The 27,528-nt window shown below is 39.8% G+C and overlaps 1 protein-coding gene and 1 long non-coding RNA gene across 13 annotated transcripts in view; one reads left to right on the plus strand and one right to left on the minus strand.

The window, feature by feature from the left end:
* tjp1a (tight junction protein 1a) overlaps positions 1–20,729 on the minus strand; it is a 129,921-nt gene extending 109,192 nt beyond the window's left edge. For 7 of the 12 annotated variants that reach the window (XM_037757427.1, XM_037757395.1, XM_037757365.1 and 4 more), the window contains exons 1-2: positions 20,160–20,728; positions 689–902 (exon numbers count right to left, since the gene is read on the minus strand). In XM_037757427.1, coding sequence (XP_037613355.1) covers positions 689–902; positions 20,160–20,251 — 306 coding nt within the window. In that variant the 5' untranslated portion in view covers positions 20,252–20,728. Of the gene's footprint in view, positions 1–688; positions 903–20,159 lie in introns of all 12 variants that reach the window. The other 5 variants (XM_037757332.1, XM_037757340.1, XM_037757404.1 and 2 more) reach the window with 2 other exon arrangements.
* Positions 9,883–25,869, plus strand: LOC119480840. The gene is made up of 3 exons (XR_005205017.1): positions 9,883–10,084; positions 16,746–16,747; positions 25,859–25,869. It is a non-coding gene; the product is annotated as an uncharacterized LOC119480840 (long non-coding RNA).
* The last annotated feature ends 1,659 nt before the right edge of the window (positions 25,870–27,528 follow it).

Genomic DNA, 27,528 nt, shown 5'->3' on the forward strand with positions numbered 1-27,528 from the left:
GCAGCTTACCCAATCATTTATCAGATTAATACTTTTCATGAGAATAAACCAGTCATAGAGAGAGACATATGGAATGTGTTAAACTGTGCTCATCTGAAAATCAAAGAAATATTACATAACCAAAGGTCACGCTGCGTGTGTGTTTGTGTGTGTGCGTATTCGTGCTCTAGCTTGTGTAAATGTTAAATCTGAATTAAACCATTAGGAGAAAAATATGTGTTTGGGCTTCTCAGTAATTTATTCTCCGTTGAAATCACAGTAACTGTAATTTAGTCGATGTAATCACAGCTTACATTTAATGCAGGACTATAAAATATTATTTCTACAGGAATACAAAAAAAATAAAAAAATGATTTGCTGACAGATAAGGATTTTTTTTGAGTACCCCCCTCTGAGGTAGTACAAGATCTAGTTGTTATTATCTTAAATGTGTGGGTGCAACTAATCAAAAAAAAGGTGCGCTCCTTCAACATCTCTCTCTTTCCATTAAGAGACAGCACACAAACTAGAAATCAAATCAAATAATTGTCATTGTTTAAGCCCAAATCTCAAATTTGGAGGATTAATCGAATAATCGTGAAAATAATCATCAGCAGATTAATCGCTAACCATTAGCTGCAGCCTTATTAGTATCCTGCACTCCTCCTTTGTGTGTACATGTTAAGTTGGCGTCGTGAGTGAGCCTTACATTGGAGTCGAGCAGATCCATACTGTCCAGGCTCTTGCTGCGGTGAATGCGGCCTTTGATGCGACGCAGGGAAGGTTTCCCCTGGCTCATGGGCAACGAGAGGGTGGAGGTGGCAGGCATTGCCATAGCACCAGCTCCACCTGTAGCACCTGTAGACCCGTCTGAACACCCGGGATCACCTGTAGGGGACGTTTCTTCATCTTGCGGGGTCACCCTGCAACAGGACAGACAGAGAAAACAAAAATGACATTAGAAATGATGCAGGCACAAAACTTTTGGTCGGCAAAGCAGAATAATACATGATTCTCATCATGACCAGCCAACAGTTTGCAGAGATGCATGCCCAAAAGAAAAGCCCACATTTCAGGTCAAAAAGAGAAACACACCTACTGTTAAACATTATGAAAGACTTGGATATCAACACATTCTTGGATGTGAGCAAATATCAAGAAATATTCTTTTCAAGGTGGTTGAAGGAATGAAAGAGGGAGCCTGTTTTCGCACCGTCAAAGAAGTCCGCCACTGGTTACATTAATCGGAGTATGCACAACTGCATGTAATCAGTGGAATATTCATTTTCATTAGCCATATAAACAACTTAGTAGGAATATTGTCTTTTTCCGAATAAGGGCAAAAAAATGAATATTTTGTGCATGTAAAGCATAGAGTTTATGGAATATGGACGTAGTCTCCGCGACGTCACCTATTGGTTTGTGGACTGCCGTTTTGAAGCCTCGAGTTCACCATCTTGGTATTTGGCCGTCGACATTTTGAGAACAGAAGTGACACGAGAGGGTGGAGCTAATTACAACCGAACGCTGAATAAGATATTTTTAGGCGACCAAAATATTATAATTAACTTTCATGAACTGAAAACACACAGCGAAACGGTTAAAGTTCTAAGACGAAAACACGGACAACTCTAAGAGTTCTCATAGACTTCTATACAATCAGACTTCTTTTTGCAACCAGAGGAGTCGCCCCCTGCTGGCTGTTAGAAAGAATGCAGGTTTAAGACACTTCAGCAGTTTTTGGCACTTCCACGTTGGCCTCATTTCTCAGTATAGGTGGTTGCCGCTTGATGTGAACAGTCAGTGTTGTTTCCAGTTTTTAGCTGGTGAACACCGTGAGTATTTAGCTGCTAAAGAGCCAGATATTAAACTAGTGAGAATTAAAAGGTCATGTGATCTGGCTTCAAATGAATGTTGCTCTGTGGCGCTGGATGCTTTAAAAGGTAACTGGTTGCGAACACCATAACAATGACATAACAATTTCATGAGGTGATATTATGTCTAGGTTGTGTTTACAGCTTTTTCCCCCTAAAGTTGCCAAAGAATCTGTCAATGAAGTGCATGTAAATGTATTGTGTGTCACTTGAATGCACCTGTTGCTGTACATTTCAATCAAAGCTTTAATTGATAGTACAAACACATCGGAGACGTCTGTGTGTAAATCTTAAACTGTTGAATGTTTCTGATGTTGTATAGCTTGAGGCACAACATCTTGACGTAACCACATCCATTAAATACCACATGATTCACAATGACCACGTTTTCCCCGAAGAACAATCCACACTGCCAGCAGGCATCGCCGCATATCTGATGGAAAACATAAAGATGCCTGGAGGATCTAAGTGACATAACTTTCCTCTTGCCGTCTTTACTTTTTAAAGGACATCCTCCCCTGTTGGCTGTAGTTGCATTCCAGCATGTGTGAATAATTGGGCTGAATGTCAGCGGGTAGCTTGCAGATGGAGGCTAGGTATGGAGCATCCACTTGTCTTCTATTATTAAGCCACAATGAAGCTGCTTTGCTTCTGCAAAGGGAGGGAATTTCCAAGGTAACTTAAGGTGAATTGGAATAAAAACATTGTAATTCTGACAATTTTCAACCTCATGCTTTAAAAAGATGATAAATTACAAAAAACAAAATGGACTAAATCTCAAAGTTCCTCAAAAAGGGAAATGGTTCAGATGTAGGTGTGTAACCCTACATACATGTGGTTTAAAGACTACTAGGGCTAGCAGACAAAAACATATTGTATGTTGAGTGTATGCATAATCAACTTCTACAGCAAACTCAATGCAGCCAGCTGGAGCTGAAACGATCAGTCAATAAATTAGGGGTGTAAGAAAATATCGATACACGAGTATTGCGATATTATGTTGTGCGATACCGTATCGATTCTCCAAAACACTTTATTGATTTTTAATTAACCTTTTAAAAATCCACTATTCTATCTTTCGGGGGTTGTAGCGGGCTCAGTTTTAAAGCTAGAAGATACTGACATTATATGAAACTAGAAACATAAGGAATGCATTAGTACCAACCATGTCGTACTATCTGAACGACAAGGAGGGTAGGCTAAATAACGCTACAAACTTACGCTTAAAGCTAGTTGGGAAGTAGGATAAATAACACTCTAAAGTTAAGCTACATTTTGGTGAGGAAAAACTGTCATGGCCATTTTTAAAGGGGTCTCTTGACCTCTGACCTCAAGATATGTGAATGAAAATGGGTTCTATGGGTACCCACGAGTCTCCCCTTTACAGACATGCCCACTTTATGATAACAACATGCAGTTTAGGGCAATAACCATGCAGTTTTTTGCATGCAGTATAAATGTATCATTTTTGCCTATTCTAAAATGGTCTATTTTTGGTGTGTGCTTTAAACTATGACAGTTTTCATAAAATTAAATAAAGAAATAAAGAAAAACACAATATATAGCCTTGCTTACAGTGTCAAAATATATTGCAATATATTGAATCATTACCCCGGTACCATGATATGTATCGCCAGATTCTTGCCAATACACAGCCCTATGATAAATACATTATTAAATCAATGAACCGGAAACTATTTTGATAATCGATTCATCTTTTTCAAGCAAAAATTCAAAACATTTGTAGGTGTCAATTTCTTCAATGTGAGTATTTTATGCTTTTCTCTCTATTACATTATTATAAATCAATTGCCTTTGTCGTTTATTTATAGTCAGCTCAGCTCTGCAGTGCACTAATACTTCGTAGCATGAAGCTGCTGAAAGAGACTATTTTTTGTTAAGATAAACCTACGGACAGCTTGTCTCTCTGGGCATGGAAAAGACTGGATAAAGGCACATGATAAAATAGGTTCAGCCAATCACAACAAGCAACAGCGACATGGCAACGTGACCATGATGGCAGATCACCTTACTGTTTACGTCTGGTAGCAGCCGGGCGACCTTTGGTTAATTCCATAGAACCATACTCAGATATTAGCACTTCAGTCCGAGTTAGCAGTAAAATGAGAACACATGTTCTTATAAATGGATGCTTAGAAGTACACAAGGTGCACAGGTGCACTGGGTCTGGGTCAGTCTCTCCACTGTCCGCTGACACATCTGCTTGTTATAATAGTCATGACTGGCGTCAGAGTGGCTCCTCTCAAATGCAGGGCTCGCACTTCCAAAACATAATCATCATTTGGTCATTGTCTTGCTATTTATTCATGACATGCCTTAATGCTAATGGTTTCATATGGTTCCATACAATAATGCTGACTACTCTCAGTTGCAGTCCAAGAGTACTACTACTTAATAGTACCTATTATGTAATTAATGCCATTCAGTCTGTCCCTCAATCTGTCCTCTACTGTGATCTGTGCACAATGTCCACACACGTGTGTATTTACCAACAGCCAGGAGACAAACACTGGATCTCAGTCGCTGTAATCCCAGTGTTGCTTTTACAAGTGGATTCCATTCACACATCCAGCAGCAGCTTATGGAGCTCTGTGGCTCAAGGAGGGCACTTTACAACCTGTAGCTCACTCACTAATCCTAGACGAATCACATTATTAAAGAGAAACAGGACGAGAGAGAGAGACAAAGAAACATGGACGATTTGGCTCAAGGATTTAAACAATGAAAGTTCCTCCCAATAGCTGTGATTCCATTCAACTGTCAGGCGAATTTTACGCAAACTTTTGAAATGTCGCAAAAAAGAAATGTGAATTAGGCGGGTTTCCATCGACTGGTTTGGAGTGAATAAATTTGGCTACAGCGTAGTTTCATCAGAAGTTGGCTCTATAGACTACGCTTTACACATGGCTGTAATCCGCCTGTAAACAGAGTAGAAGAAGAAGAGGTCGAGAACCAGAAACAAAACAAGTCGCCTTGGCCATCTAGTCCATGTATGATAGAAAATTAGGAATTTTTAGGTTTGTTTTGGGCATTGTTCTTTCATGTTAGTTAGCATGTTGTCTGGACGGAGATGAAGACAAGTATTCGCTCGTTACGGGAATATCCAAAAAGACGCCGACAGCGGAAACAGCTGATCTATCATGTGGGTTAGATGTTCGCAACTTCAGAATTTATTCAGCAAAGGTGTTTCCATAATCCATTTAGCGCATCAACTATTTATTGACAAAGGCAAAAACCTCCTCAAGAGAGTTTTTACACAATTCAGGAAGTTTTATTGAATTTTGGTGTTTCCATACAGCTTTTCTTATGCAATACTTCAAAATGTGCATAAAAATATGTAAATGGAAACATGGCTAGTTAGTAAAAATGTGATATAATTTGAAGTACACTTTGTGGCATAACTTGCATCAAGAATTTTCCACAATTACGTGACAACATTTAAACAACGTGGATCACTCTATTAAGATCAAAACAAAGAGTAACTGATTCAAAATCCCTTTGAAAGAAGCAAAGCTGCGCTGTAAACAAGTACATTTACTTTTTGGCAGATGCCCATACTGCTATTTTTGACTTGACTGCCCTTTGTCCTCTCTTTTTTAATTGTATTAGATGCAACACAAACTTGCAATATAATTTGAGCCATGTATGAAAATAGACAGAAACACTGAGTTTTGTTGATGTAAAGTTAAAGATATAAAGGTCTACGAGCAGTTTAAACATCTGGGTACAAATATTAAAACTATACAGATCACAAGACGGAGCAGAATTATGACTGCTCACTTGCTGCTGACCTAAGAATGATTTATCATCAGCGATACTGAAGGATTTTAGGAAGATATATTGAGCCATGAAGCCAGTGGATTAGACACCGTATGGCTGTCTGCGCAGACAGAAGTTAGTTTCACTTTTCACTGTCTCTGGAGAAATACGGAGACTCACAGACAGGCCGAAGAGCACTCACAATGCATACCCAAAGTCACCCCTTCAGTACAGCACAAAAATAGAGAAATAACAAGAAACATTAGGCACTGAATGCACTGAGAGGTGAAGTTTATGAATATTACATGAGATTTGAGCCCAAAATAGAGAATCTACCTCCTACCCTGGATTTAAGAAGTCATTAGCAAAGCTTTACAGACTACCTCATCCCAGCAATGTGTTATTGTGCTAATTGTAGAAAAATGATTAGTCAATTCATTGATTAAGGTATCAGCAGAAAAATACGTTCTTCAGTAATAATATTGTTAGATTAAAAAGCATAATTGAATAAATTAATTAATTTATCAAAAAATAATAATGAATGAAAAAATGCATTTGTTTCAGTACTACCGCCTAACATCACACCAGAAGAACATCATTAAAAGATTATGAAAGGTAATTTTTGGCTTTGACAAAACAATCTCAATACAGCATCAATTTAGTAGTTGTTCTGGAGTTTTCAATCATATCACATGAACTTCATCAGCAGGTGGAGTTTGCCCAGTTGTCGTACATTTTCCAATTTAATAAAGTAAAAAAGCAAAATAATATATGCTGTATATGTATTCTGTGGTTATGGTTCGTAATCTGTCACAACACAATAATTATGTGACATAGTGTTGAGATTAGAGGCTTTAAAAATATGTTATAAAATATTATAGTATATTATAATACAGGCTGTTCTCATACACCGTTCCTAGCTGTACTTATCTCCCATATCCCATGTAATCAAATCATATGTAATCCAAGTAATTGCAAATGGTCCCCATCTGTAGATTTGCACTTTTTAAGGATACAACACAGTTTTAAAATGTATAGCAAATTATTTTGCGGACCCTCTGACAGAGTGCCACGGACCCCTGGAAGTCCACGGACCCCACCTTGAGAATCACTGCTTTACAGCATATACTTCAGATTAACATTACTGCAAAGCCACAATGTGTTTTTCACAGTTATATTTAACAATTGAGCACATATTTAAATATAAACCAGTTACATACTTTTTGTAGACACTAGTTTAACTATATGGGTGTTAAGGGGGTGGGGGTAGAGGTTGGGGGGCTACCAGCGTACATGTACCTGTTACCTCAGAGTTATTATGTTATGACAGATCTTCAGACGGAGAGCACTTTGCAGAACAATTGGTTCCGCTCAGTGAGGACTACAGGAACAAAAGCAGGTGTGTCTCATCGCCATCCTGACACTTCTACCTAAGCAGCAATGCTTCCAGTCACAGACACAGACAGAGACATGATCCCATCACAGATTTCCTGTCCTCTTCTGCACAGGTGGCTCTAACTAGAGAAGACTACCATACTTCTCCAACTTCTTTTATATCACGTCTAATAGCAATGGACTGTGCTCTGACCAAAATGTTAAACAGAGCTCTGACGGGATGCCTTTTGATCCTGAGATTTGCCTTTGTTCGTATCTTCCAGTTCATCGAGCGACAGTGGTGCATCCAAAATAGCTCCACTGACTTTTCCTCTTTCCATTTATATCCTCAGACCTTTTCAAAGAAGCTTTTACCGTGCCAGTATGTTAGTCATTTGTTTTACTTTCCATATAAGCTCACTCTCTTTAATAAAGGGCCACTATTGCACAGGTGGGAGAAATAAAAGTTAGAGCAAAAAGACAAAAAAAGCAGGAAAGAAAGGAGACAAAGCATGAAGGAGCTGAGAGGCAGAGGTGGAAGAAAAGGGGCCGAAAGACAAAAGGAGAAAGACCGTGATGCAAAGGGACAAAGGACAGAGGGACACTGTCAGCGTATGGCTCAGAGGTCATCCTGACTGCCTCGTAATGCCTGACTGTTCAGCTGGAAGTGATGGCAGCCGATGAACATGCATCATTCTGCTCACGGGCCCCCCTCCTACTTCAGGGGACAAGTGGTGACAAGAGGTGCATGACACATCCTTCTTTATCAAGATAACCTCACTGACCCTCCCTAACAGAAGAATGAAACCAGTGACTAATGTACTGGCCAGCTAATAACATCCTTGAAAACATCAGAGAAAGGAGAAAGAGAAGAAAACAACATATCAAAGCTTTTTATTTACTGGTTGTAGTCTGTAAGCTCTTTGAAAGCCACCTGCGCAGACGAGGATGCCGCTGAAAATCTGTGGTGAGATCAAGACTCTGATTAGGCCAGACAGGCCTGACAGATGGGCAGACCAGATTAGGCATATAGACATGTATCAAACAACGCGGGACAACGCGCGTGTCCGAGTGCTGTCTGACCCCTGTGGAGAGGAGGGCAACAAGCAAGTTGATGGCTGGTTTCAAAAAGCAAGGCTGCTCCCTCCCATGTGTGCACAACAGACATCAATACAAACTCAACTTTAGGGCACATTAAAACTCAACGAGTGAGCAGCAGAGATCTGCTGTGAAGACATGTTGGGCTAAAGGTGGAGAGTAGATGCTGCCTTTCCTACTGTATACCACATACACCATCCCACCAAACATAAGCATGTTTTATACATTTCACTTGGGGAAATGTCCATTAACAGGAGAGGCAAGTCCTAAAAGATATCTAACTATGAAGCAATTCTCTGTCTTTCCATATGTCCTTCGCGGATCTCAAGAACCCCGTCATGCGATCGACTTCACACTTGGTGGGTGTATTGCTTAGGACCCAAGGGAGTGCGGTGTCCAATGTGGTGTCATTTGACCAAATGGAGGCACTATGTTCATGATTTATTCTTTTTTTAATTCTTTACAATGGGAGTGCTGCGTATTTTCACTATGCTACAAACGCCGGCAGCACAACAAGGCAATGAGCGTCTATTCTGCTCTGAACGCTGCACATGTGGTGTTTTTTCTGGTCAACAAGAGTTGAAAAATGTTCAACTTTGGGTAAAACGCTGTTTCTCGCCACTGTCACTTTTTACCCAGCCGTCCAATCACAATGGAGGAGGGGCGGGACAAATACCACAAATAAGGACTGTCACATCCTACATGTAGGCTACAAGTGCTGAACAACAACAATGGAGGAGAAGTTAGTACACATATCTCACCATGTGCTTCAGCCTTCCCTTCATCCAGAGCAAGTACTCTACCTTGTGCCAACATTTTTACTTTGGCAGATATTCCGTATCATAGCAACCAGATGCAACCTAAACGTCTCAGCTGAAATAAACACTGCGACTCATTGCCCTACTGTGTTCAGCATTTAAGAATAAATGAGTATTTAAATAGTTTTAAAACTGTCATCTTTATCATTTAAAAAGCAACAATCTACATAATAATAGCCTAAAAATAAAGCTTGTTTATACAGTACTAAAATCAGGATTAATGAAAAAACAAAAAGGCGATAATATCGCATATTGCGCTGTTGAGCCAATCATTGTCAAATCAAATGCATTCAGGGGGACGGCCCTACGCTATAACAAGGAGCTTTACATTTTGGCTTTTTAACTTTTTAACCATAAGTCTCAGAACCAACATTTTCCTGGAATTTATGGGTCCAGACAAATCCATCCGTATAAACCATGTGCCATTTCCATCTAGAGGGATTTTCTGCCATTTTGGATTGTGTCCAAATCAGATATTTTTTTCTACTCCTTCGACACATTTTGAGCAATCGTCACCAAATTTGGTGCATCTCATGACTGAGCTAGAAAAAAATACATTTTTGGATTTTTGTTCCCTACAGTTTTGCTGTAGCTTGCCCTCAAAGTAGCTCAAATGCTGTGGGCAGGGCATATATTACAACAAATGTCATATCTCCTAAATGCTTTGTGGTGTTGTGACCACATTTGGTGGAAACATGTAGATATGCTGTCTGAGTAACACATTTGGTGCCATTTGGCCAATAGGTGGCGCTGTAGCAGGCAGCATCATCTAAAGATAAAGGAAGGAATCTCTGTCTTTATATACAGTATCTATACAGTATATATATATATATGCCACTCTGTGGCTCATGTTACCGCAGTTTTACAAGCATGTAGGAGAACTACGGAGGTCTTCAGGTAACATAACAGTGTGAAAAGCTCTCTCTAGAGCTAGTGTGCAGAGGCAGTGCTACTGTAGAAACATGACGGAGCAGCATGGCGGCCTCAGTAAAGAGGACCCGGTCCCTATGTAAATATAAACGACTCATTCTAAGCTAACAAAAACACAACAATTCTTACTTTCAGGTGATTATACACTAAAGAAAGCATAGTTATGAATATTATATTCCACTTCTGCTAATAGATCCCCCGAAATGTTGCACTCTGTTCCTTTAAGTCAATGTTAAATCATGGTCAGCAATAATATGCGATATGCAGTTAATGAGCTTAAACCTTTAGGTATCCTATCCCAGTGTGGTTTGCAACACTGTGTAGTCATACATTATTTGACTGGTTAGTCGATTTCAATGTTATTGGAATAGAGGACATAATAAATAAAAAAGGGATAATCACTAAGTGTGCTTCAGACTTATGGTATCAGACACTTTTTGAGTTCCAGACAGTCTCTACTACACTACAGTATAATGCTATTACATCATATTAGGAAAATGAAATGCTTTAATTATGTAACATTAGAAAATATTAATGTTGCCACAGCCAGACAGATATAAGTCTGCCAAGCAGAGGGAAAGAAGGAAGAGAATAAATCGAGATCTCTGTCAAACAATAGTGGATCCCCTCTGCTGTGTCCTTCTCTATTTGTGGGACGGCAGTGATGGATTCCATCTTGTCAGCCCCCTGTGAGCCATCGTGACAGTCGAGAGTCACCAGAGGCCGAGAACGTGTGACTCACAGATTCTAAAAGTCGTTGCTGCTCGGCGTCTGACTCTGACTGGAGACGATGAGTCTCTGATAGGCCTCTGTTACCATCACTGCCGCCAACAGGCTTTTTAAGCAGCCATTACCAAACCCTTCGTTAGGCTCACCATTACATTAATCAAGACCCGCACTGTGTGAGAGCTGCAGTCAGACTCAAGGAGGACGCAGCTGCAGAGTCACATTTACACCGAACCGTAACAGAAAGGTACAATTAGTTCAATTTGGTACACACCTTATCAACCAGATATGGCTCGATGGCATTTCAAATACTTCAATGCCAGTGACAATAAAATACTTGAGTTTTGGTAACAATTAGGGCTGTCAAAGTTAACGTGATAATAACGCGTTAACGCAAATTTGTTTTAACGCCACTAATTTCTTAAACGCATTATCACATCTTGTGATTTTTAGGTTGTAGCGGGCTCAGTTTTAAAGCTAGAGTGAAGACACTGGCATCATATGATACTACAAACCAACCATGTCATACTAGCTTGTCGCAAAGGAAGTTAAATAACCCTCCCAACGTGTGCTAAATTTTGGCGAGAAAAAACTGTCATGGCCATTTTCAAAGGGGTTCCTTGACCTCTGACCTCAAGATGAATGTAAATGGATTCTATGAGTACCCACGAGTCTCCCCTTTACAGACATGCCCACTTTATGATAATCACATACAGTTTGGAGCAAGTCATAGTCAAGTCGGCACACTGACACACTGACAGCTGTTGTTGTCTGTTGGGCTGCAGTTTGCCATGTTATGATTTGAGCATATTTTCATGCTAAATGCAGTACCTGTGAGGGTTTCTGGACAAATTTGTCATTGTTTTGGTTTGTTAATTTATTACCAGTAATAAATATATACACATATTTGCATAAAGCAAGCATATTTGCCCAGTCCTATGTTGATAAGAATCATCTTGAAACTGATATCAACTAAAGGTCCAAACCCACAGACCAGGCCTATTCATTTGCTTTTTTAGAAGGGCCAGATTTGAAGTGCCAAGGGGCCTGACATTTGCATTTCCGTGTCTTATCTGTGAAGCTAGGAATTTAAATGTGAAAACAATATACCTATTTTAATCTTAGTTGGTTGTTGTTTTAATAAACACAATGTTGCATTTAACATCTTTTTTATTCATATTGACTCTCCTAAATTCCCTCTGCTTAAACAGCCTGAGTTAAAACTCTTTAACAAAATAAGTATTTCTGTGCTAAACAAGACATATCTAATGAATGGGCTAATTAATTACTATTAATAAAACAATGTAAACCCCCATAAACTTAGAATATAAGCAGGTTACTTAAATAAAATCACAATTATATTGCTTTAACAGTCCTTAGCTGCGGCACTTTTGTCTTTTTTAGAGGGGGCAGAGGGTCTTTAGGGGGAGATAGCAGGTCAGCAGTTAATTAATTAATCAAACGCATTTATACTACATGCAAAAAAACTGCATGTGATTATCATAAAGTGGTCATGTCTGTAAAGGGGAGACTCATGGGTACCCATAGAACCCATTTTCATTCACATATCTTGAGGTCAGAGGTCAAGGGACTCCTTTGAAAATGGCCATGACAGTTTTCCCTCACCAAAATGTAGCTTAACTTTAGAGTGTTATTTATCCTACTTCCCGGCTAGCTTTAAGACCGAGCTCGCTACAGCCTCTTAAAGACAGTAATGTCGGCCGGGATCGGGTTTCAGGGGGAAATACTTTTTTCATATTTATAAATGATCAAAGGGCCGGATTGAGGTCATTAAAGGGACGGATTCGGCCCACGGGCCGCCAATTGAATAGGCCTGCCATAGACAAACAAACACACAGACACACTCACACTGGCACAGACACCCAAAAATCTACACTCAGACACACACCCACACCGACAAACACGTAAACACACAGGAAGCTCGGAGAGCGGGTGGGGGTGAGCCACGAGTCAATAAACCCTGTGTAATCTGTTCCCTTTAGTGGCATAAACCATCTGAGAGGAGATTACAACCGTTCTGCCAAAGTAAGAACATGCGAGTTCCTAATGGACAGAAACACTGAATACAAAAACAAACACATGTGTGCACCTTCGCAGATACTCTATAAAGAACTGTGGGGAGAGTAGTGTGTTCAGAGACTGCCATGAAGTCAGGACTCGTGTTTTTTAAGATCAGACTCCATGACTTTGATGCAAAAAGGTTTTTTTTTACTCCAGGGAGAGCGAGAGATACTGAGAGTAAAGGAGAAAAATACTGTATTTCTGCATGTTTTTCAGAAAAGTACTGATTATCATGACAGGCCCACCCTGGACTTGGGCTCCTGCTGAGGTAACTAATGCGCGGCATTGTCAGTTTGTGTGAGGTTACGCATCACGGCCTCCATGAGTGGAGCTGGAAGAGTGGAGGGGGTAGGACAGGAGTTGTTGAATGTGTGTGTTCCTCTGAAAAGCTGGGAGGGAGGACGTGTGGACGGGCAAATCGGAGGGCAGAAGGGCTGCTGCATGTGTGTGTGTTGGGGGGAAGAAGGGACGCTGACTTTATGCATCATTAAGCAGGTGGACTGAGAACACCAGGCGGAGCTGTCACTGTGGACTGTCACTGGGAGCAGAGTAGACATCTGGCACACAATACAGGACCATACACCCACGTTAGGAAGAGCTGCGACCAGTTTAAACACATGTCACCTGGCTAATTATTATTTATGGATTATCTTAAACTAATTACAGTGCTGTGGTTACTACAGACCACTGTGTGCTTTGTATAATAACAATGTGTTTTATGCAGTGTAATGAGGTCATATACTGTAGAGCCTTCTGTTTGTTGTTATTAAGTGTCTTAATTTGACTAAGACCAGAAGAAAACAATGCGGTGTGGCTGAAACAAAACGGAAATTGGTGAGTTTTCAATGATAATGTGGCGGATTTACAATAAAACCATACTGGTCACTGCTCCTCCAGCACTGGCTAATAACATCTTGGTCTTAGGATGCATGTTTTCACTAATGCCCAACCGTTTTATCTGATATTGGCCTATCACAGATATACAACTTTTTACAGAATATAATGAATTCAAAGATGTTTGAGTAATTTATAAATTAACAAACAATTACAAACATAAGCCACCATGTTCTGAACAGACACATTACATCACAAACACTAACACTAAAGAAGTGACACTAAAAAGTGACATTTGCATTTTGGAACATTAAACAACAAACGTAACAAAGCACTTAGTCTAACACTCGGGACTAGGCAGTAGGGGTGTAAATCACCAGTTTCATCACGACATGATATTATGTCATTCTTTGGACTATGATACGATACTTACCGATATCACAAAGTCTGAATTAATACAATTTTAATTTGATTCAATTCGGGGGCCTGCGATTGATATGAGACGATATCATATGACTATTTAACACAATCAGTTAAATTCACATCTCACAAAAAGCAACTCAAATATGACGAGACAATTTTATTACTGAGCTCTTCCAAACATTTAAATGAAAAGCTTCTTCTTCTTTTTAATAAAAAGAATAAAAATAGACCTCCTGTTGCTGGAGGTCTGGTTGCTGGTCAATGCTGATGAGCGGCTTGTCAGTGAAATGAGAATAGCTGGTCCATCTTAAAGATCAGCCCACCTTAAGTGAGCATGAGCTGAAGTTGTTGTTGCTAACTTTGGGGCTAACCCCCTTCACTTTAATCAGCAGGTAGCAACACACAGGTACTTGGCTTGGGTAAACTGTAACTTACACACACTGCACTGTTAAACAGACGTGTCATGGTAAATCAAAATAAAGGCGTGTCTTAAAGATGACATGTTTTCACTTTGCATCAATGATATTGGATCGTTGATCGTTCAATCGATACATCGATCCAGATCGATGTATCGATTGAATGATGAACAGACGGTGGTGCGGAGTCAAGCGCTGTCTTCACGGTAAGTTGCTAACTAGTTTGTGAAATACATTGCTGGAATTGAAAGTTAATAAACAATGACTCTATCATTTCCCCTTTTCAATATAACTCTAATATCATCCTGGCCCTGACAACCGTCATGTGACTCATGCTCAGGCCTGCCGTGTGTCTTGCTCGTGCTCCGACTGCGCACAGGTCGCATATTATGCCTGACTTCAATCAACATACTGACTGCGCCACAAGGGGAATAAATACTCTGGATCACTGCTACATGGCATTCAAAAAAAGCCACTCTCTGAATGACCTCCCTAAATACACAAGATTGTTGTTGTCTTTGATAATATTCAAATATATCTCTTAATAACTAAATCATAATAGCAATGCAAACGTTAAATGCAGTTTGATGTAAATGCTACAGTTACTGCAGGTGATCTACCTGTATGGTACTTGTACTGACTAATTACATCTTGAAAGCAGCTGGTCAGGGTAAGCACTTGACACCTTCTGGCTTTATTGAGCTTAGAAATATGGCAGAGGTGGTTCTCAAGTTTATGTACAGAAACCACTAATTATCATTGGGCATGCATCATCACCCATAAATAAAATGCTAAATACACAAACATGTCACATTTCAAATGCATCTCATGCAGTAAAGTGTTTATTGAGCTGCTCTTAAAACATGATGGATGGATGGAAGTAGATTTTTAATCAAGGGGGTCGAGTGTTTTGGAAGATCATAAAATCTGGCGCGCAACCTCCTCCTCATCTATAATAAGTGACGTCTCCATTCTGTCTCCTTGTTTTGTTTAAGAATCAAGTATGCTGTCTTCCTTTGTGTTTTTTGTTTCTATAAAAACATTACCTGAATGTACCTGACTAAGTTCTAAATCCTCTTGCTCCTGCAGTCATTGCTGTAACTCAAAAGCCAAAGCTTCATGTCCATCACGTCTCTCAACTCAATGGCTGAAAGGACCACCAATTGCGGAAAGTAAACTGGCATTTGCATCCAATTCATTTCAACAACTTTAGAGAACAAGTCACATGAACTTACAGCGGTGCACTAGAGCACTTATTCAACAGTCTCTCAATAACATACTCATCTTATCTTATCATGTATAAAGGTATAAACTGCTCAGGCTGGTTTCTTTTGATGTTTTGATTCTGTGCCACAAAGGTCAAAGCATGGACTGTATATAAGAAGTGGACATAGTCACTGTGATGTCACCCATTGGTTTGTGGACTGACGTTTTGAAGCCTCGTGTTCGGCATTTTGACCGCCGCCATTTCGGGATTTGGCCGCTGCCATCTCGGAATTTCGCCATCGCCATGTTGGCTTTTTGCAACCAGAAGTGACACGAGAGGGTGGAGCTAAGCACAACTGAACGCTGAATAACACATTTTCAGGTGATCAAAAAGGTTCAAATTAACTTTCATGAACTGTAAACACACTGTGAAAGGGTTAAAGTTCTAAGACGAAGACATGGACAGCACCCTGACCAGACAACACCAACTGCTGTCAATCTCAAGGTAGCCACGCCCTAAAGCATACCCTGCTTTATGGTCTATTTGACTCTAAATGGGACCATAATTTACTAAATGAACATCATGCTGTATTGAAGAAGACTTGAAACTAGTGATCGAGACCATAAACTCATGTTTGTAATGTTTACTGAGGTAATAAATCAAGAGAGAAGTAGGCTCATTTTCTCAAGAATGCAAGTTTAAGGCACTTCTGCATCGGCTTCACTTCTCAGACCTTGGTTGCCGCCTGGTCAAAGAGTACCTGATGCAAAGCAGTGCATTGAAAAAAATGCATGTTTATGATTAACAATGGCGGGGAAAAAACTGTTTTCCTGGGCATAGGCTGTTATACAAAATGGACAACCCAATATCACCCAATATCCGCCTGTCCACCAGAGGATAGCGTGTCAGTGTCACATTTTCCCTCGCCGAGTTGTGAATATTACACATGTACTAACGCGCAGTACCAGCAGGGGGCAACAAAACCACTCAGTTAGGTTTAGGCAATAAAAGCACTTAGTTAGGTAAAAATAAGTACGTAAACTAAATAAAAATAAGTACAGAAATAACATAACATCACAAAGGAAAACACGTCACAAACGTCACCACAACGTAGCAATGGTCTGTTATACAGTACATAGCAACGGTCTGCTATAAAGAAATAAGAGACCGTAGAACGCTGTGATTGACCAATCAGAATACAAAGCCGTGTAATAAACGGCACTAACATAACTTGCAAAACAAAACACCAGTCTCGAACACCACTCTCCTGGTTGAAAGTCCTGTGTTTGTTGGACCCATCCACCTCACCTCCGGCCCGCCATAAGTGGTCTTTCTCCCCTTTTATTCTACATCATTACATTGCGGTCAGTACAGACTGCATGGCATGAAAATGACACGCCTAAAGCACGTAAGGCGTTCTTATTACAAGCTTTTGCTTTGCGTATTATCGTGTCATTCACACGCCTTTCTGTGTGACCGGGCAAAAATGGAGGGATAGATGGGTGTATGAATGGATAGAGCTAAAATCAATAAAGTCCCTCCAGCATTTATCTACTATATCGCTACTATCGTTAGCTCAAAGGTTACCACACATCTGGATATAAACTTGGCGATCGAACAATTTATGTAAACTTGGTTTATTAGTGAAGTCGTCCAGTTTTAAATCTTGTTACATTGTCGAGTATTACCTCGATCTGGGTATTCATAGTAATTGAGTTACTTGTGTGCATGCAAGCCTACTGATTCTAGGCTCTGACTTCACCCTGAATAAAGACAGGCATGACATGCAAGTGAATGCATGGGGTGACTCCATGTAACACACACTGCAGGCACACGCTGGCTCAGCTTCCCTTCGTTAAAGTGGCTGTCGGAGGCGATACAGTAATCCTGTTTTAATGGCCGTGCCCCTTCCCCCACCATGATGTGATGGCCCCAGACAAACCGCCGCGCCTCTCTTAAGGGAGAAGTGTCAAAACCAAGTCACCACTGTGTCCTTTTGCAACACATTTGACAGCAGTCACGAGCTAAGAGGAGAAAAGCAATCCTTTTCCCCTGTGTGATGACTTCTGATTCAGTCAGGTGTGCTACTACAGGCTTGTTCCTATATATAGGATGAACTCTACAGGAACCGTGTCGGACACTCATTAAAATAAACCAGTGTTTGTCTTTTTTCTGTAAAGTAATGCCAATCTGGAAGGATTATACCTTGTGCTTAATGTTATCTATGTGGATTACAGAAGAAGAAGAACTGAATGTGCGCCTTTGTTCGAATAATGAGAGCCTATAATTAGACTCAACACTACTCTGCTGTGTAATGTTTTTGGATTTTCCTTTTTTAATTAATGAGGCTCCTAATATCAATGAGCAAAAGGAAGAGACTTCAGTTTACCATACTGTGACCTGTAAGCACAACACAGGACATCTGGTGTAACAGCCTCTGCCATGTTGTCAAAAGCCAAATAAGGTTACAGACAATATCAATCTCTTGTTCCCTAATATCAACCAACTGATTTACAAAATGTACAAAACAATTAGTCAAATAATCGGTTAGTCGCCAGACATAAAATTAATTTATAATGACATTTTGACATATAGCTAATCTTTTAAGAGATTTACAATGCAATAATACCCAAATATTTTTTGGTTTTATACTTCTCAAATGTAAGGATTTTCTGCTTTTCTCTGTTTTATATCATTGTAGGGGCTGCAACTAACAATTATTTCATTATTTGTTAATCTGACGGTTATTTCTTGATGAATCGGCTGGTTGTTTGGCCTATAAAGTGTTAGAGAATGGTAAGAATGTCCATCAAATGTCTTGTTTTGTCTGACCAACAGTACAAAAAAACCCCAAAATATTTTGTTTACTGTCACATAAATCAAAGAAAAGCAGTAAATCCTCACATTTGAAAAGCTAAGAACCAGAGAATTTTGGACATTTTTGCTTAAAAATCGTCTATCAAAGCAGCTGCAGATAAAGAAAAAAAGTATTTGGGGGCATTTCATGCTTTAATAGATTACAGGAAATGAGGTGAGAGAGAGATGAGGAATCACAGTCAGCAAAGGTACCTGGTCGAACCTGAACTCTGGACATTGCATTTCACGGTAGGCACCTTATAACTAAGGGTGCACCGATACCGATACTGGATCGGATATCGGCCGATACTGACTCAAGCAGCTGGAACGGATATCGGTGGCCGTGGGGCCGATCTATTAAAATCCATTCTATGTTTATATACCATATACTGTACATTATATACTGAAATTTTAATTCCTGTTTAAATTTGCTGGTATACAATTTATTATATTATTATATTTATTTGTTACATTTTGTTTGACAAAGTTAAGAAAGCAATGTTTAAGTCAAGACTGATGTTGCCTTACACATAAAAGAATGATCGCACTCACTTCCACACAGTGAGGCATACAGCTTATTAACCAAAGACTGGTATTGGATCAGTACTCGGTATCAGCCGATACCCAAAGCCCAGGTATCGGTAACGGGACTGAAAAAGTCGGATCGTGCATCCCTACTTATAATAACCCACCAGGATGCCCAGTGATGGCTATTTTTTTAATATTTTCTACAATTTCATATATCAAATGATTTAGCTTAAAAACAGCAACAGTTTAATTGACAATAAAAATAATCATTGGTTGCTGCCCTGAAATGCAGTGCAACCAATGAAAACAAAAAATGTATGGTAACAAAATGTTTAACAAATAGAAATAAGGTGGCAGTCTATATAGAGAGAGCAGGTAAGTCTGCTGGATGCATGCTGGGTGAAAAGTGTGTAGATGGGTAATAAATAACAACAGATGTGAATTAAACTACATTCATATACATGAAACACACATCAGCAGCCAATGATGGTAAAGCACTTTAGCATCACTCCTTCACATGGTGATTTAAATGCAGGCGTGCATGAAGCTACTGAATAAGTGATGAGAAGTGGAGAGAAACCAGCCGGCATTTTTTTTTTCTTCTTTTTTTTTTTTACAACATCAGCTCACAGAAATAGATCTAAGAGAACAGAGAGACTTAGTTTGGAAGATACGAATCACCACATCTACACTCTTCAAATAAACGCTCTCAAAAAGGCTCGGTGGAGACAAAACACTGACATCATCTCACCACTCAACATTGTTTTCTCTACTGTTGTTGTTGTTGTTGTGAATCCACCTGCTAGGTGTATACTCCTGCAGGTGAAACTCACCCGGATCATAACAAACAAGAGTCCACCGAGCACACGCACATAGCAGCATGCATGCACGACTGCACAGTATGCACAAGCCTCTCCTCCTCATCTGGATAAACGCCTGCTGCTCTGTGTGGACATCACCGGCGTGAATATGAACCAGTTGTTGAAGGAAGGCGCAGAGACATGGAGGAGGCTGCATGCAGACTTCCTCACAACAGCTGCTCGGCTTCAACTTCACAGACACACACGAGGGGGAAGGGAGTAGCTTCTCATCACAACAAAGCTAAGAGGCTCATTTTAAAGCCATTTTCTCCTCATGAAAACACACCTTTGCCACTCTTTTTACGCACGCACCAACCCATCCATACGCGCACCTCCTCCTCCTCCTCCTCCTCCTCCTCCTCCTCTCTACTCACCACAGCTGTCTCTTAACGGGGAGGCAGTCTTTGTTGGAGGCTGTCACTCCCATGGCCATCTGCATCACCGTGATATATTTCTGGTACTTCATATTTACTACTTCTTCTACTACTTCTTCTTCTTCTAGGAATCCGCGCGCCACAGAAGGTGCACAGGTGAGCGTGCATTCAAAGGTCTGTTATTATCCCGATGGAGGCATCCTCTTCAGTAGCAAAAGCGCCATTTCCACGTCTGGAGGAGGAGGTGTGTTGAGAGGGGAAATGTTCCCCGAGGAGCTGAAGGAAAGGTACCACTCTGCCGCCGCTGAGACCCATCATGGCTCTAATCTCATTAGCGCTCAGAATAGATTGGCTTAATCCATTCAGTTTTTAGTCAGGAGAGGCTCATTGTTGTTGTGGATCGCCTCCGGAGCGCCCACTTTTTCTGCTTTTTTCTTTTTTTTGTTGTTTTGTTTAACCCCGGTTTGTCTCCAGTTGTTGAGTAAAAAGAGTCAAGAGAAAGAGACAAACAAGCGACAGAGAGATAGGATGGATGCAGCGGCGGTGGCACCCAAAACGTCTGCGAGGTAGGAAAGAGAGAGCGCCTGTGTTCAACCAGAGAGAGAGAGAGAGAGAGAGAGAGAGAGAGGGAGTGACAGAGGAGGAAGAGGAGGAGGAAGAGGAGGAGAGAGGCAGCAGAGATGTAATGGCTTATGAGAGGGGAAACCTACTACTACTGCTGAGTAATTTCTCAGTATTGTAAAATTGAAAGGCATCCCTTTTGGATGTTGTTTTTTTTTTTATCAGGAATGGGTCCATGAGGGACAATTAGAAAACATCACATTCTGGGTTGTTAGAAAACACTTCAGTGGGAGTTCAGTTAAGTGGAGCAAAGCAGCAGTAGAGGAAAACAACAACAACAACAACAACAACTCAATACCAATTCTAAGTTTAAAGACAACCTTAAAGATCAGACTATAAATGGAAACCTGGACCCTGAAGTCTGAAGAACAGCAACAAAACAACCTTATTACATAATACATGTTGCTTTATCCTACTGTTTTTATTCTTACTTACTTTACTTGTGTGATCATCTCTTTATATTAGGGCGGTCAGTCAGTTGTGCATGATTGTCCATAGTTAATCACGATTAATTGTAAATTAATAACAAGAGATTTGTCAAGTATTTAATACTCTTATCAACATGGGAGTGGGCAAATATGCTGCTTTATGCAAATGTATGTATATATTTATTATTGGAAATCAATTAACAACACAAAACAATGACATATTGTCCAGAAACCCTCACAGGTACTGCATTTAGCATAAAAAATATGCTCAAATCATAACATGGCAATCTCAAACCCAACAGGCAACAATAGCTGTCAGTGTGTCAGTGTGCTGACTTGACTATGACTTGCCTCAAACTGCATGTGATTATCATAAAGTGGGCATGTCTGTAAAGGGGAGACTCGTAGGTACCCATAGAACCCATTTTCATTCACATATCTGGAGGTCAGAGGTCAAGGGACCCCTTTGAAAATGGCCATGACAGTTTTTCCTCACCAAAATTTAGTGCTCATTTGTAGCGTTATTTAACCTCCTTCACGACAAGCTATGACATGGTTGGATGGTTGGATGAAACAATGGTTTTCTAGTTTCATAGGATGCCAGTATCTTCACTCTAGCTTAAAAACTGAGCGCACTACAACCTAAAAATCGCAAGTTGCGTTAATGCGTTGAAGAAATTAGTGGGTTTAAAACAAATTTGCGTTTATGCGTTATTATCGCGTTAACTTTGACATCCTTATACGTTTCCTTCTTTTGTTTTTTCTTTTCTATTCATACTGTATATTTCTGTTTGTAAAATTTGTAACATAGAAGCACCTTTCCTGTTTTTAATAGTATGGTAATAGAATAAGATTGATGCACCTTTCTGTACAGTTCAGCAGGGCTGCAACAAACAATTAATTTCCTTGTAAATCTGTTGAATATATTCTCGATTAATCTATTAGTTGTTTGGTTTATAATAAAATGTCAGAAAATGGTGAAAAATGTCGATCAATGTTTCCCAAAGCTCAAGATGACGTCCTCAAATGTCTTGTTTTGTCCACAACTCAAACATATTCAGTTTACTGTCATAGAGGAGTAAAGAAACCAGAAAATATTCACATTTAAGAAGCTGGAATCAGAGAATTTTTACGTTATTTTCTTAAAAAGTTACTCAAACCGATAATCGATTATCATAATAGTTGACAACTAATCGATTCATTGTTGCAGCTCTACAGTTCATTCACTGCTTGTGGACCTCATACTTCAATGTGTGGTACCATGATTTTTTATTTTTTATGCTTCTACTATTATTTTACTTTATTCTAATGTGTATGTATATTTTCTCTGATGTTTATTTGTACGATGTATTAGAGCTAGATCAATGAATTAGCCATTACATAGTTTGTCCACTAGAGGGCACTGCAAAATGTATTTTTCAACTGTAAAATGTCCCACTCTTTCTTGGTGACAAGTATTTAAAAATAAAATTGAATGGACCCTAAAAAATTGTTTGTTGTATGTTTATTGAAAAATGATCTACCAATATATAATCATCATTTTTTTTTTAACTCTGAAATATCTATATCGGTATCAGCCTTAAAATTCTAATATTGGTCAGCTGGAGTAATATTGATTCCTTTCACTATGTGTGTCCAGCATCTTTCCATTGGGATAAACAAAGATTTACAACGAGCAGCAGAGTTGTTTTCACCTCTTATAACTACTGACCTTGTTGCTTAAATGTCAATCTTCTTAAGTAGCCACACAGTCGGGCTCTGCAGGTCTGACTGAACGAGGAGGCGAGTCAACTTGATCTCTTTGGCGGCTCAGTGAAACTGAGCCAAGCAAAGCTCATTAAGAAACTGCTCCGAAAGGACAAAAGTAACAGTAAAGCAATCCACTTCACTTATCGGGTTTATTCGTTATTTATTTTTATAATGCTTAATAATCACACACAGTACAAATAAAAGGTCCGCTAGCTTTCAATAACAGGACTGAACAACATTATGTATATATTTACGTTGATTGTAGGATTAGTAAACTATTGTTATTCTATTGTTTTCAGGTCTCTATGTGTTTTACTCTTACTCTTATCTCTTACTGCCAACCCACAGAGCAATGCGAGGTTCAGGTTACTTTTACTCACCTTTTGGGGGCTGATAGTTTACAGAGTTTCTGAAGATACTAATCAATTCAGTGATTGATTCAGTGTCAAATTGAAATGCCCAGTAAACATTAGTCGTTAGTGAGTCCTCAAGGACGAGGGGGACATCAGACGAGTCCATGTGCACAAGTTGAAGTGGCTCCCTGTGTGCTGGTATGTTTATGTCGGCATGGCCTCTGTCAAAGAGGAAAATGGTGTTTTCTTTAGAGTGATTAGAAGATGATGTAACCATTAAGACTGTTCACAGACTCCCTCAGAATAAACCCCTTCGGGCAGAACTATTAACCTTTAAACAAGTTGGCAGAGAAGCTGGAGAGTATCAATGGAACGGTGAGACAGCACATCACTGTCACTGTATTTACATATTTGTTTCGGACTAATAAACAGAATGAAGGAAGGGAGAGCTGCGGTGTATAAACCATGGTCCTCTTGAGACGGCCCATGCACCGGAAAAAAGTAAATCTAGATATAAACTCTTTGAGGAATGAATAACACCACAATAAAATAGCCAAGGAGAGAAGTCAGACAGCCAGCACAGCTAGGCAGGTAACTCCTGTTGGACGGGGCAAGCTGGTGAGCAGCTGGTGGTGAAGGTCAGGATGAAACTGCTGTTATCAGCACTGCTTGATATTGGCAGCTATGAAAACAACAGAAAATCCACCAAAAAAATGTCAATACAGCCCACCTCGCCTTTCCTCCGACTCCTCTGATGTTTATTTACAGTTCTTGGAGTTGGAAAGAGGATTAAGTAAACACACACACACACACATACAGAGGCACACATAGGCACACAGAGGCACACCAGTGGCCTGAAGGAGACTGAGGATGGTGAGGTCACCACAGCAGTGATATGGTCTTAAGCCAGAAGGACAGTGGAGACTGTGAATGACGCAGAGTTTTCAGCAGTCAATATTCTCTTTAATCTCTGGTCATAAATACAATTTGCTGCTATTTGGTGCAAGGCCATGTATTGGCAAGAATCTTGCATTGCGATACGTATCATGATACAGAGGTTACGATTCAATATATTGCGATACTGTAAGCAAGGCGTTATATTGCGATTTTTTAAATCTAATTTTAGGAAAACTGTCATAGTATAAAGAACACACCATCGTATGCATAAAGTTTACTTTTTTATGCAATCAAACTAGTGGGATTTGCATTTAATACAGTCCCTGTAATCAACATCATAGCACTACTTTTTGTGCAATCTGAGCCACTGTCTGCTACAAATGTTTGCATGTAAACTATTAATAAAAAATCAATACTGCAATACTTCAATATTTTCTATATTTTCTTACCCCCCTAACTTGGGGATATTCACTTGCAAAGGGACTCCGTCAGCCCAAATAGAGAACATAGATTCATTCTGTCTCTAAAATAACATTACTGTTAAAGTACTCAGTATGTCGCATGTGGCCACCTCTTCTGTGCTCATTTTGCTATCCTCAAACATAATCATTTGCTGAATGGTTCTGTTATGTGTCATTCAGATATTCACCTTCATGGCCACAAGTGAATGTATCTTTAAACTTCACACACATCTACTTAAAGGGATAGTTTGGGTATTTTAAAGAGGGGGTTGTATGAGGTCCATAGTCAGTGTATTACCTACAGTAGATGACGGTCGACATGCTCATTTTGAAGAAACAGACAGGAGTACCGGCACAGGAGCAAAGCAATGTACTGCTGTGGACGAGGCTAACCACACAACACGTTATCCACCTAAAAGAAGAATTAAAAAAAAAAAATATCCGTTTAAGTGTACGCTATATTTAGAATATTGTCACTGCTTTATCTTGCCATCAGACAGCCCTTTCCAATGGGGAACTGAAACTGAAACATATCTGTGCTCTCTTTAAAGCAGACAGACTCAGTTCACAAAAACGGTAAAGGTTACAATTTCAGTTCAGTTCCCCGTCGGAAAAAATTCTAAATATATGGCTAAAATATGTTTTGCTGCCAGCCCCGTCCACAGCAGTACTGTATTTTACTTTGCTCCCGTGTCGGTACTCCTGTCTGCTAACCGTCATCTACTGTAGGTAATACACCTACTATGGATAAGTACCTCAAACATCCCCACTTCAAAACACCCAAACTATCCTTTTAATAGAGCTACACCAGGAAACTAGTTCATCATCTTTATAATCACAGAAATGGCTAACACACCCAAAACCCAGCTGTCAGCGCTGTGACATGGTGGGGAGATGGAGAAGAATACTGGATTGGTTTAAGAGTGAGATTTCCCTCAGGAGCAGCCACCATCCAAATGTGTTGATCCCCCCTCACCATAAATTACACTATCCCCTGGCTCCTGGCCACGATTAATCACATGACCACAGCAGCCAGATTAAATCTGTAGCCTTGGACTGTTCTCCTGTCTCACTCTCTCTCTGCCTCTCCGTCATGCATGAGGCATACAAATAATCAACAAGCACACAACATCAGCTGAGCATATAGTAACACACATACACAGATTACAACTATCAGTGTGTCGTTGTAGACATTTTGTGGCCAGTGTGTGTTGTCATCCACCTGTTATCTGTTACTACTTGTACAGTATTCCTATACCCACCCTGAACACCGTCTGTGGGCTACAGCTCTCCGTCTCAGTGCAACGTGGACGCTGTATGCATCCTGTAACTCAACACTCCACTGCAGAGCTTTAATTTCTCAATGCCAGACCTGCATCGCCACGGCAACACTGGCTCTGGGCCTGGCGAAGGTGGACCCGACACATGATATGCTTTCATATTCCTTCATATTCAAAAGAAAAAAGAGGTAAGTTGAACAGCTATGACACAAATATATATTCATGTAGCTTAAACAATTAATTGTCAACTATTCTGATAATTAATTCATTGTTTAAGTAAATTTTCAAGCATATATTCCAAACAATTCAACGGTTTGAATGGTGAATAATTGATGCTTTTCCTTGTCTTAAATCATTGTTATCTGAATATGTCTGGGTTTTGGACTGTCACTTAAAAAAGCTATTTGAACACATCACCTTAGAGTATTGTGATGGACATTTTGACTATTTTCTGATGTTTTATAGAACAGAAGATTACTTAATTAGTCAAGAAGATAATCACTAGATAAATTGATAATGAACATAATTGTTAGTTGCAGCCCAACTTTCAATGGATATGAATAACGTTGAAAACAAAATCTATGGCCACAAATGTGATTATTAATTTGAATGCATGATTCTCAGTTCAACTAAAATCACTTGGTAAGATTTGTCCCTTATTACTAAATTTGCTGTTCCTCTAATACAAAAAATTGAATGGTACAGTGTGTAGGATTTAGTGACATCTAGTGGTGTGGTTGCAGATTGCAACCAACTGAGTATCCCTCCGCTCACTCCTCCCTTTCCAAGACTGCGGTAACACGAGCCGCCGACTGCAAAACCGTGGTAACACCGTTCGCCTCGCTCAGAGGCCATCCATACCATAATAACACTACTTTAGGAGCAACGGGAGTCAGACAGCGGCTGACGATACCACGGTTTCATAAGCGTGTCTGAGAACTACAGTGGCCAGTAGGTAACAAAAATGTGAAAGTCTCTCTCTAGAGCCAGTGTTTGGTTTGTCCATTCTGGGCTACTGTAGAAACATGGTGGAGCAACATGGCGGACTCTGTGAAGAGGACCCGCTCCCTATAGATATGAAGGACTCATTCTAAGCTAACGAAAACACAACGATTCTTAGTTTCCGGTGATTATATACAAATGAAAACATAGTTATGAATATTATATTCCATTTCTGCGAATAGATCCCCCGAAAATGTCACACACTGTTCCTTTAAACATTATAATGTAATTAAATATATGGCGGTGTTAATAATTTAATCAGGCTTGCCGTTAATGTAGACGGACTTGGAAGGCGTAGAATTATTACATGTACATGGAAAGTGTTGCTAAAATGGGACACTGAATTAAATAATATAAGCAGTAGCAGAATGTCATTATGGAGAACATCCTTTTTTAATTTGGATTGTAAATGGCGAGCTAAAATTAGATCTACATGGCACTGGGTCCATTTCAAAACTAATTTGGGATGCATGGCTATCTAATAATAGTATAATGCTACTGTATACAGTCTAATGCTGTACTGTAAGACAGAGCTTGTTATAGCAGTTATTTCTGATGTATTTCTTTATTTAACAGAG

The sequence above is a fragment of the Sebastes umbrosus genome, chromosome 2 (genome assembly GCF_015220745.1).
Source record: "Sebastes umbrosus isolate fSebUmb1 chromosome 2, fSebUmb1.pri, whole genome shotgun sequence".
Classification (NCBI taxonomy): Eukaryota; Metazoa; Chordata; class Actinopteri; order Perciformes; family Sebastidae; genus Sebastes; species Sebastes umbrosus.